We start from the raw sequence: 12448 nt of genomic DNA on the forward strand, positions 1-12448 counted from the left end.
GGAAGTAGCATGGGAAAGAGGCAGTGCGGTGTAGGAGTGTGGACATCCAGCGCACATTTAAAGCGTGCAGTTTCACTCAAAGAATCCAGGGAGCTGTAGATTGTTAAGGTTACTAGGAAGTGTAGCTCTGTGAGGGGAAAACTACAGTGTAGTTTTCAATGTGCACAAAGTTTCCATGTAATTTCAATGTGCACTGGGTGTCCTTTTTAAATGTATGGTGTGGATCTGCCCTCAGTTAAGCCTTGCTGCACAATTTCTGAAAAGCGAGCCCCATTGAATTTCATGGACTGTACCTCTTGAGTAAACACACATAAAATTGCGCAATCAGAGCACTTGGATTTTAGAACTACAGGGGGAGATGGCACTTCCATTTGATTAAACCCTCAAACATCAGTTTAAGATTGTGGGCCAAGTTAATTATTGCAGGCATTCTAATAACATTTCTATTCCCGTTTTATAAATCTGGAGCTGAGAGACACTGATTTGTTCAAGGTCACCTCAAGTAAGGGACGATCAGGGATTCTTCATAACAAATTCATTTCCTTGGGATTTTTGTTTAATCCCCTTTTCCTTCTGCACTTATCCATTTAGTGTAAGTATTACATCACGGCTTGAACAAACCAAAGACTGTTTTTCTCCCTACTCCAGTAGTAATGTACAGTGCCCATGTTTTTGCCGTGGCATTATATTTTTAAACATGATGTTTTCTTGTTATATACGGCCTAAACTTGGAGGTGGTGTGGGAGTGAGTACAGGCACTGGGGAAAACAAAAACCTGCTGTAATTTGCAAGTGAGGCAAACATTGGGAAGACTCCAAAAGAAAAGGGGAAAAGGAGCTCAAACTAAATGCCAAGCCAATAAACTTTTCTTTGCTTTTCTTTTTTGCTGTTTTAGCTAATTTAGGCAGTGTAGTGTGTTGAACTTTGGTTTAGCCTCCACATACTTGCTTTAGTAACTTAGTTGATTTGGGGGCAGTCAATCTCCCTGAATTGATCTGTTTGGCCACAAAGTGTCTGTGTACTTTTTGTGTCAAGTGGAAGGGATGGGGCAGTAAAATCTGACTCCCTCCCAATCTGACCTTTCTACTCTGGGATGCGTTTAGCCGTTTCCCCCCAAGCAAGGCCAGTCCTCCACTTTAGGCAAAATGAGGCAGCTGCCTCAGGCATCAGATGTGGGTGGTGGTGGTGCTGCTGCCATTGAGGTGTTGGAGAACAGGGTTGTGTATGCTAAACAGCCTATCCTTTCCTCCACTAACTTAAGCAGCTGTCCTCCTGGCAAACGAGAATGTCCCATTCCCAGTGCTCAAGTAAGATTCAATGCTCATGCCAATCAATTTCTGTGTGTGGAACTGAGGGAGGGGCATGTTTGTCCTTTGCCTCAAGCAGCAAAATATCTTGGGCCTGCCCCTAGGCCACTTCACTTTCATTATTGGAGTGGGGCTAAGGGGAAATGGCTGCTCGGTGATTTTGCTCCCCTCTCCATGTGCTCCATTTGACATTAAAGGCCAACCCTCCAACCTCTCCATCTTATGGTTTGTATGGCCCATTTAGCCCTTTAAAAGGTTATATTCAGTTTCTTGGCAGAGCTTTTAACACAGGTCTGCAGCAGGGGGTGCAATTAATTCAGTGTGCCTCCATGTAATGCATTGCAAACAAAGCCACAAAAGTATCCCAGGCATATATTTGTTAACCATGAGTGGCTAATTACTCCAATTAGGACAAACCCCCCAAAACTTTGCCCCTCCCCCACTTGGTCACCTGGAATTTATTTTTACTCACCACTGGTGAACAGGAAGTGGCTATATAGACGCCTGAATTATGTTCATTTGACAGTTCTACTCAGGCCTGGGATCACTTGATTTTCTCACAATGCTGAAGCTGGGCAGTGTCAGAGAAAAAATGAAATCCTCTGTAAAGGTGAGAATATACTTAAAAAAAAAATTTAATGACAAAATGTCTGGAGGGGGTAATTCCATGACTATTGTAGCAAAAGCAACATGTTTGTGGAACCTTAAAGCCGCAACAGATTCTATTCATTTTTAAGATGCCACAAGATTATTATTTTTTGTGGTTTTCAGATGAAGAGGTCGCTGCAGTATGGGTGATCTTCAGTTGACAAACAAAGATAAATCAAGGAAGATAGTGAGCTATTGCCTTGGTTAGAAAAAGAGATTGTATCACACTTCTGTTTCTGTATGACTACATGGTACTTGAAAGAAGTATGTGAGATCTTGCATACCCTTGATGTTCTTAGGCAGGGACCAGTGGCCTCCCAGCTGGTGTTGGGTTCTAACTTCCATCATTCCCAGCTGGCATGGCCAGTGGTTAGGATGTGGTCCAACAACACCTGGAGGGTCACAGGTTCCCATCCCTGATCTTAGCCATCTGTGCAGAGAGCATTCAGCATCGTGGAAGTGCTATTAAGGTCTAGAGCATCTCACCCAAGCTATTGTGTTGTGGGGAGGGGGGGATTGTGTGCCCTTCTCTGTGTGTCCTAGAGAAGTTGGACTGGCTTCCTCCTTGCTGTCCTTTTTCTATTCCAGCAGGCCTTTGGGAACCAAATGTTTCTGAGGAAAGAGCTGGTGCTGTGATGTTTTTATTGTGGATCTTTTAATATTACTTTAATTCTATTGGGGTTCAATGACATTTTGATTGTATTTTCTACAGTTTTAGCTTGTTTAATTTGTGTAAGACACATTGAATCCCAAACTGGGGGGAAAGGAGGGATATAAATAAATACTAGAATAATAACAATCTCACTGTAGATCTATTGCCAATGCCGATCACACGAATACCCCTGCCTCCCAGTGGGTTATGCAGATTACACAGCAACCGGCTGTGTTTGGCTGCTGCTTTCCCCTTCCCCTTCACCAAACCAAGGAAACATGTCCCAGACCTGTGGAACATATGAATTCAACATTCAATACAGAGGCTTGCGGCAGTATACAGCATGAGATAAATGACACTCCTGTTCTCTGTACTGATTTACCAAACACATATTCCAGAACATTTGAGAAATGAGGCACAGGCATATCTGATACAATTCCCCTGCACACAATTCTTCAGCCTCCTTTAATGTGCCTTTAAAAATCCTCCTTCCTAATGCTAACAACTCTTTCTAATTGCAGTTCGTTTTATGCCTGTGCTTCTCTGTGTCTTCCCTGAGATTCCTTATTGTTACAAAACTCCTGGTGGTGCCACATTAGTCTCTTTCTACCCCCCTTCTCTTCCTTTCACTGCATAAAAGCATGCTCACTTTTGCATCTTTAACATAGACTCATTAAGACAATGCTTTCCATGGGTGCATTTTCATTTAGCTTTCCTAACCATCAGCCAGGTTGGCAACCCTACAAGACATAAAGTACCTCTGCCCTGGTTACACCTTGTAGAACGTGTCCAGCAACCAAGTGGCGAGTGACAAGATGGATCTCCTTATGCTGATTTCCAGTTACTCCCAAATTAAGTCAGGAAAAGATGTGAGCATAAGCACCCATGTTACTTTTCCTGCCTCAGGCCAAGATGTCTTTCCAGTAAGACATTTTAAGATAGAGAAAAGGAAGTGGGTAGTTGGGTTTTAGGTACTCTTCCTGGTCACCCTCAGGGGCATACCTAGGGGTTGGTTAGGTTGGCCCCTGCCAAAGGTGCAGGCTGAGGGCTGTGCAAAAATCATGCCTCTCCCCTCTGGCTCATTAGGCTGAGGGCTGCAGGTTGCCTACAGATGCCTAGATTGTCTTCCTTCACTGTCCTTATTTAAGTAATGAGGTGAAAGCGAGAGCTTCCAGTTCTAAACCACAGGACCACCCATGGACTGGCCTGACCTACCCCACAGAAGGACATATAAATCAGCTGGAATAGGGAAATGTAGTGCTTCCTACAAATTTGTTAGTTTTTATTAAAATGTTATTCTTTTGTTGTATTTTACTTCGGGTGTTCCTTTTCGGAGAAGGGGGACCTTATTTGGGGGAACTGCTCTATGCCCCCCCCCCCGACCACCTTAATCTGGCTTTTTGAAATTCAAACGCTGCTCATTTAGAGACTTTGTTCATGTCCGCTTTCCTTATTACATTGTTCCCACGCCTTCCCTTTCTTTTGAAAACTCGTGTAATGAATGTTTTCTCCCCATTTGCCAATCAGCCTCCATTTTCAACCAATTCCACCCTATTAGTCAAGATCAGTGCAAAAATAGCTGCTACCTAATTATTTCCCCCACCTTTTGGAGTCAGGAGTTAAGGCTGTGACACATATCAAGAGCTTACAGAACATACTGTGCTTCATTAGACTTCCCACAGATATAGGGGGACTAATTCGTAGGGCAGAGTTCTCTACCGAACTTTCTACACTTTGTTGCACTCGCCAAAACCCAAATCTCATCAGACTACATTATACAAATTACCCAACGTTTGCATAGATACACTTGATTTGCAAAATTTAAGAGTACTTAAATGTTATTTTTGGAAACTAGCAATGTTTATTCAGCAGGGTTCTATACACCTGCCTGGCAGGGCTTCTTAACGAAGGCCTGCAGCTGGGCTTTCTGCTAATAGTCCAAGGAAAGTGGTGTGTGCAGCAGTTCAATGGTGGGGAGCAATTCAGTGGCTAGCTGCCATTAAGGCTGGAGTGAGGAAGACAGGACCTCTGATTCTGATCATACTTGGGATCATGCTGGTCTGTGGAATAAATTGATAGAAAACAGTCACTATGCAATGGATGATGGACTTGTGCTGAAGGCCAAACTCTACTTCAACAGCTTTAGGGTGGGACAACATTGTGCAGAGAAGCAATGGGATGGGTTCTTTTGGACAATATTCTAAATCTTCAAAAAAAAAAAACCCCACCAGCTCCCCACTTCAAGTTCCATGTTCAGGTTTGCAGCAAAGTTTGCTGGTCTGGAACACAGCATGAGTGACAGCACCTTTAATGAGCATGATTTGGAGCTGAAAATTGGCCTGTAGGTATAATCTCCCCCCCCCCCAAAAAAAAACCTTCTATGCTCTAAATCACTCCCTCCTGAAGCTACTTTTCAATAAGCAAAGTGGCCATCAAGCTTCAAACACACACGTGTTGTATGTCTAGTTTGACTCTTGGGTTATCTTCTTCGACAGCCTCTAGCAGATCATGGGTGCTTGTCTTTGAGAACTGGTAATTATACTGTCCTTTAGACTCATCTCTATAGATGAACACATGTCAGATTTCTTAAATGTGCTGGAAGACCACAGTGGCAAATGCAGATTTCACTCAGACATCAACAGTTCTGCATCTGTGAGCAATCAGTGTATGGGTTGGGTGCCTACTGCATTGTGTGGATTTGTTTGTGCTCTGAAGTGCAGCCAGTAAATGGTAAATTGAACTGCAGACCCATGCTAATGCAAAAAAGAGCTCAGGGGTGGGAAACCATTGGACACACTGGCTTAGGGCTGATGGGAGTTGGAGTCTAATAACCCCTGGAGGGTCAAAGGTCTCCTAGTTCTGCCCAAAGTCTTTTGGATTTGCAAGACTTACACACAAGTGTAGAACCAACAATCCAAATCACAGCATTGTGATCAAAGAGTATTTTCTGCAAGGTTATCCATCGTGAACTCAGATCCTTTTCTTTGTCACTACTTTCCAGGATATATATTGTAAATATATTTTTAAAATAACTATAATAAGCTTCCTGGTTTCCAGTTAGTATACATTGATGGCCATAAATCCTTGCCTGCTGCATTCAGGTCCTTCAACCAGGATGTTTAATCACCTTCAGCATTCTTGGGACAAGCCAATTGTAAACAATCAGATGTAGGAAAAACGTCCCTGTAGACTGAGCTGCTCTAATGCAAGAAAGTTAACAAGTCCACAGGATTGATTCCTATATATTCTTCTCATTCAGCCCCAAGCGGGTTGGAGAGAGTGGGAGGGCTTAATTTCCTCTTGCTGACATATTTCAAGTCTCTGTCCAGTCACCTCGGGGCGGCAGAGCTAAAGAATATCGCTCAGCTGCCTGCATATTGGCAGCTGTTCAGGAAATGGCCTGTCAGATTGCTGCAGAAATAGGCTTTCCATGCTCATATTTGCTCCAGGACCACCTTTTCATCAACCGTCTTCTAGATAAAGTTTCCCAGTGACACAAGTCATTTCCAAATCAATGGGCACTTAGGAGTGTCATGAGAACAGAACTCCAATCCTGAGTCCTTCGTGATGCTTTTCTTATTCCTCATTGGCTGAGAGGATCGGCAACAAAAAGCAGATGTGCTTGTAAAGTTTATACTAAATTCTCACTGCCCCCCTTTTTTTCTTTCAACACAGAAGAAGCAAAAGGAAACCCGATTCTAAGAACTCTGCAGGTTGGAGCAGATTGATTATCTGTTGCTTTTTGCTGACATTCAGGAACTTATTCTAATGGGTAAAGAGTCACTCTTTGAAAGTGGAGACATTTTCAAAGAACACAGCGGGTGTGACCGAGATTGCTAAAGGAGATCACAAGCTAACTGGGTTGCAAGAGTCAGTGACTTGCTTGAGTATACAAATTTGCCACCCTGGATCACACTGGAACACCCAGTATTCTTCTGCACCATGAAGCTGTACTCTGGGACTTGTCCCACACCCGTCTTTGCAATCACAATGCTGTTTCTGATCAAACAGGTAAGAAAATCTGCCGTTTTAGCAATGATACATTTTAAAACATAAATGTTCCATTGGGCTGACATCTCTGCATACGCAAAACAGTGCGGCATGTTCACGAGCGGAGCTTATTTAACGGTATGTTGTGCAGCATGTAACTTCTTGTTTTTATAAGGCTTTGCATGGCAAGTTCTTTACCTCTTCCCTGCCGGCTATTGCTTTTCCTGTACAATTGCAATTGGAGACACCATATGTGTGATTTCAGATTTTCCAGACCAGGCTTCATTTATTTCAGCACAGGTTTATTTTTAAAATGTTGTCCATTTCCAACTTGTTCATTTCACTTTTGCTATCCTCCCCGCCCCCTTCTACCACCTATACATCTTGGGCTTCACAGAGGAGACATGAGAAACAGTGTCTATAAACGTATCTTTTTGTGTCCACCGCTAAAACCTTCATAGATGCTCTAAAAACCTATTAAAAGTCTGCTGTATTCCATAGCTTCAACAAATGCATAGCATCAGCATATGCGTGCGGAACATTTAACTGTTGGCTTATTTTACCACTTAATCAGACCTCTATTCTCCCTCTAGATGCACATTTTCCACTCATGTTGCTGCTTAAGTGTCATGCCTTAAACCACCTTCTGGATAGCAGTCTCATTCAGATAACTTTGTGCCTCCAGTCTGCAAATTTTGAAAAGCCATATTTTCATGGAGAACCAAGTGAATTCGTCACCCGTTGACTCAAAAGGCTAGATTTCAGTCAGCTCTGTTGCCTTTTGAAAGACTTTCGGCATGGATGATGTAATTACAAAACATCTCTTGGTTTATGCAAGGTGCTTTAAGATACACACACAGAGAGAGAGAGAGATAAAGAGAGAGAGATTGTCAGTTAGTGTTCCTAGGTAGGGAAGGACCATCATATTTATATCATTTGTTCTGTTGAGCTACCAGCTGATTAGAAGCAAGGCAGACAACAGGCTTAACAAAGAGGTGAGTTCTGTGAGTCATAGTCCTGGCAAATGTGGCATTTGTGATCTGAGATAGGGTGTAATGGCTGCCATGCCAATCCAAAATTACCTGTAGATGCTCCCTGGTGTCACAAGTTAACCCAAGGTGTTTATTCTGATGCAGCAGCATGGGCACTGCTACACAGGCAAAACAAGAGCCACTATAACCCGACTTCCACATATTGACTGGAACTCCATGCAGATGATAGTGGCAGGAAAGTGGATAGAGTTTGTCATCGCATGAAGCCTCCATTGTAAGAGCCCCATAAGCTAGTCTGCTGCCCACAGGTGCAGTGGAGGATGCTCTCCCGTTGTTGCCTGTGTCAAAGTAAGATTCAGCTGCCAGTCTGCTCAGCTTTTGTATCTAGAATATTACGGTGGTGGGGAGATCATGTTGTCCTTTGCCTCAGGCAGTAAAATGTAATGTGCAGGCCCCTGACCCCAGCATGGATGTATGCGAAAATGGAGGGTATGCACAGTATGCTTAGAAACTGCACATGTTTGAACACATAAATTATGAGCTGTGGGTGAAGACTGGGCATGGCCAGCAAGCACAGTTCTTGATCCGTCATGCTCTCTGCATATATTGCCCCTACTTTGACCACCTGCACAGGGCTAATGAGTCTTCTCAAGTTTTAGCGGGCAGCTAACAAGGCCAACTAAAACATAGATGACACAGAAGTAAGTGTGTCCTTCTCCTTCTCCTCCTTCTCCTCCTTCTTTTAAAAAAGCAATTTATCCCCAGGTAATAACACCTTCATATTAGCTGTGAATTTGTGTTTTGTGCTCACAAGAGAACCCCTTGGCTGAAGTGGATAGATCTGGACTCAGAAATCACTGAATGCCCCAAGCCAGACTCACTGCAATAGATGTACTCATGTTATATGGGGAAGGGAGGACAACAATATGGGGAGGGAAATGCCAGCCAGGACCCACAGCCTTTGGTTGCTGCTGTTTCAGCATTGCCCCATCACTTTGTGACACTTTTCCTCATCCTTGTTGTTGTTTTTTTAAGACGTGTAGCTGGAGGCTGTGCTAGAGTACTCATATACTCTCTCTCTCTCTCTCTCTCTCTCTCTGTGTGTGTGTGTGTGTGTGTGTGTGTGTGTGTGTGTGATGCTCTGAGCAGCCAAGACCCCTGCAGCCTAGTTCTTATGCCATACAGGAAGAAGAACCTGACCACATCTCTTGCAAGGGTACCGAAGAGCGCACTGCTTCTCAGGGTCAGGCTAGGGTTGCTCCAGTGCTAAGAATAGCATGAGCAGCAGTGCTATTTACTTTTGTCGCCCAGAAAGGCCCCTTGAATATTCTGAAGTCACTATTCTGGAATGGGATTCAATCACACAGTGTTAAATTGAGGTCATGCAGATTGTGCAGCAAACCTGCTTTTGGGGGGGGGGTCAGACTTTTTGCAGCAAGGAAGATGACAAGAAAATGCAACGGAAAGTGTGGAGTGACACTTGCTTTGGTGCAACGTCATCTGGCGTCCCAGCAACCAAATAGGGATGCATGTTCAGTAAACCGTTCATCTGGAAGTGCCCTCAGTGCTTGTTCTTCTCTGCCTTTGACCTCAAGAAATCTTTACTGTGAATCACATTGAGACGGTTGTTTAGAAGGTGATTCATAAATCAGTGGTGGTGGTGATAGTCATAATCACAATAATTAATACAAGAGAAATTGCTTCCTCGCCATCAGGCTCCTTCTGCACCCCCAGGGTATAGCACTAGACATTTAACTGAAGCTTCAGAGCTGGGCCATAGTCAGGACTGAAAATATTGCTGTAGGGAGGATGGCTGGTAGAGAAACTAGCCTCTGTAGGCAGCAGAGCCAGAGGAACAAGAATACAAAAGAGAAAAGGTTGTATCTTATTGTGTAAAAATATTTTAAAATGAAGTGAATGGGTTCCCCCTCCTGCGAGATTTTTGTTTCCCATTCTTACGGTGTGTTTTTTGTTAATACAGAAACCCTCTTGAAGCTGGCGTGGCATTGCCAGATTGTGATGTGGAGAGCCCTCCTTTATTTTGGATTTGCTTCAGAATTGGAAGACTAGGGCAGTAACCCCTTTATCTCTGCTGTCGAGCCCCCTATCTTTCTGCAGGGTGGTACATATGGATGGAGCAGAAATGTGATGCCATTCGCATTTGCACCACCTGATTTGCACTTTTTGGGGGGGGGCGGGGAATCGCTCTTCTCTGAATTTTGCAATGCATTTCCCCAACCAAGTGATGTGTACAAAACAGATGTACTAGGGTATAAAGATGCACAAAAATGCAAAGATAACAAACAAAAATGTGCTGTGTTCAGAAAAAAAATTGCTTCACCAAAATGTGTATATCGGGAGAAAGTGGCACTAAAATGCTGATGAATTTTCAAAAGGGCTTTATTTTTTTTAAAAAAAGAAAATCAGAAACTGATGTGGAAATGTGCAGAGCTGAACTTAAGATTGGAAAATGAGAGAATGAGAAATGGGCACATTCTCCTATCCCTCGTGGCACCTGTGGGCAGGTGAGAGAAGCGGATAACAGCACCATGGGAGGGAGGAGTAGAATTCAGCAACACATTTCAAAAGTTAAAAGGAGAATCTCCAGGTTGCAACCTGGCAAGTAAGGACATTTCTCTGTGTTAAAAATAAAACAAAGGAATAGAGAGCAGCCATGTTTTAAAAGGCAGGGAAAGCAATTACCAGGGAAGAATGTTTAGCACAGTGGTGGGGAATCTCCAGATGTTTCTGGACTAGTTTTAAAATGAAATATTATATTTAACATATATTGAGTATGAAGAAACTTAGGATGAGTGATAAACTATGTGTGGATAAGGCTGTTACCCGTCATTTTCCACCTAACCTTTTTTGACAAATGATTACCTAAACATTCAATTTATAAATTTACTCCATCTGTAAATACTTAAATTTTATATGAATAAGTTCTCTAGCATTTTCTAATAATAATAATAATAATAATAATAATAATAATAATAATAATAAATTTATACAATCTGGCTAATATTTAGTTGTTTATCAGGTTTACTTTCCATTACTTTGTATGCCAAATCCTAGCTATTGCAATGATGTGTAATGCCTGATTTTGATGTTCTGGTCTTATGCAAGTCTTTTAAATAATTCCATAGGCACAAAGGGGGTGGGGACTTCATATTTGAAGGTCTTGGTGACAACAGCATTACTATTTGCCATATCTGAAGGGCCAAGAGTTTCCCAGCCCTGGTTTAAAATGTAAAATGGAAGAGGGGAGAAGGTTAAGGAGCCTACCCCCCCCCCCAATGTTTGTTTGTTTGTTGCAAACTGCTTCAAACTGGAGTCTCCACAGCATGGGCATCCACAAGGGGGAGGGGAAAATTTGCCCCACTGAATAACCCACAGATTCCCAGCTTTAAAAAGCCCACATGGTAAATTTTAAACATACTTAGAACCTGAGATATGAAGCAAAATGGGCAGATGATTGCCCAGTTTCAGCTAACCAGTTCTGCTAGTAGAAGCCCATGTAAGGACTTATGTTAGTACAACTGGGCTTTCCCCCCCTCTCCCCATCCTGCACCCCCAAATTGGCTTAGGGGGGAGTGGGAGAAACTACAGAACAGCACATGAGGGGAGGGGAGGTTGTTCCATTAGCCAAGCAAAAATGTTTGTGTTGACAGAGCAATCTCCCTAGTGCTACATCAAATTATCCCCACCATTCTTCCAATTATTTGGAGGAATTAACCTGTTCCTTGCATTCAGTGGAAAAATTCTTGCCAGTGCCCATTTGCACTGGTGGGATAGAGTTAAGGAGCCTCTCCCTCCCCCCCCCCCCACCCACAGAAGGGCCTCTACAGCCACATTTTCCAAAAAAATTAATTGTTTGCACTTTGTGAACACCCACGCACAGACACTGTCATGGAGAACACTACACATAGCCAATGAACATCCCATGCATCTTGACACTAAGCCCGAGGAGATGAAGAGCACCTGTAGGCTCACTCTTGATTTGCCCTTTCAAGGCTGCTTGCTATCCCCCTTGTTCATTTGAAAGCCAAACTGTTTTCTGAGCCCAGCGAGCTTTCCACAAAACAACTGCGTCATCCCCATTCCATGCCTCTTAAGACAAGGTTCATTGACCAACAAACCTTCTCTCATCGCTTACATTTGGAGAGGGGAAGCAGAGAGGGAGAAAGAGTAGGTGGGAAAAATCCATTTGGTTCCTGTCCCTAAAGGAGAATTCCTCTCTCATGGCTTTTTTGTAAATAGTTTTATCTTGAATGATCATCAAGTGACTCTTTGTGCTCTCGACACTGGGCTCATTAATCGACCCTCTGCGTTATCGGTTTTCCTCTCTGATCAGTTCTCAAGATTTATATGCTGCCTGTTTTGGTGCAAGAGAGATTTATTTCTCTCCTTCAAATCTGGAGGTGCTGTGGCTTTTCTGACCCAGATGATGTGGCAGAAGACTTAAAACTGAAACAGCAGTGGGGGTTGTGGCTAGAAAATAGAGAAGCAGCCGGACTAGAGAATGGGAAACTGCGAAGCTTGTAGCACGTAGCAGAGATATAGGCTGCAAACACACAGTGCATTAAAGCACATTACTTTCCCACAGGATCCTGGGACCTGCCGTGTGTTAAGGGTCCTGGGGATTGTAGCTCTGGGAGGGGTAAACAAGACCTCCCAGGAGTCTTTGGGGAAAACCATGTGCTTTAAATGAATGGTTTGTATGCAGCCATATTCAAGCTGACCTTTTTGGCTACAACATCCAGACTAGTTTTTTTATAATGGGGGTATTTTCCCTAGTCCTCCATTCCTACCACCCACTATTTCATCTTGCCTGGTGAAGACTTTCAGAGCTGCTGTTT

At 43.2% G+C, this 12448-nt stretch overlaps 1 protein-coding gene across 4 annotated transcripts in view; it reads left to right on the top strand.

The window, feature by feature from the left end:
* The window catches only part of GLP2R (glucagon like peptide 2 receptor), a 38916-nt gene that overhangs the window by 2192 nt on the left and 24276 nt on the right, over positions 1 to 12448 (top strand). Inside the window, exons 1-2 of one of the 4 annotated variants that reach the window (XM_083725881.1) lie at positions 182 to 592; positions 6283 to 6618. The exons of 1 other annotated variant lie outside the window; for it this stretch is intronic. In XM_083725881.1, coding sequence (XP_083582007.1) covers positions 6550 to 6618 — 69 coding nt within the window. In that variant the 5' untranslated portion in view covers positions 182 to 592; positions 6283 to 6549. 2 more of the 4 variants (XM_083725882.1, XM_083725883.1) reach the window with 2 other exon arrangements.

The sequence above is a fragment of the Podarcis gaigeae genome (assembly GCF_964106915.1).
Source record: "Podarcis gaigeae genome assembly, chromosome: 2".
Lineage (NCBI taxonomy): Eukaryota > Metazoa > Chordata > Lepidosauria > Squamata > Lacertidae > Podarcis > Podarcis gaigeae.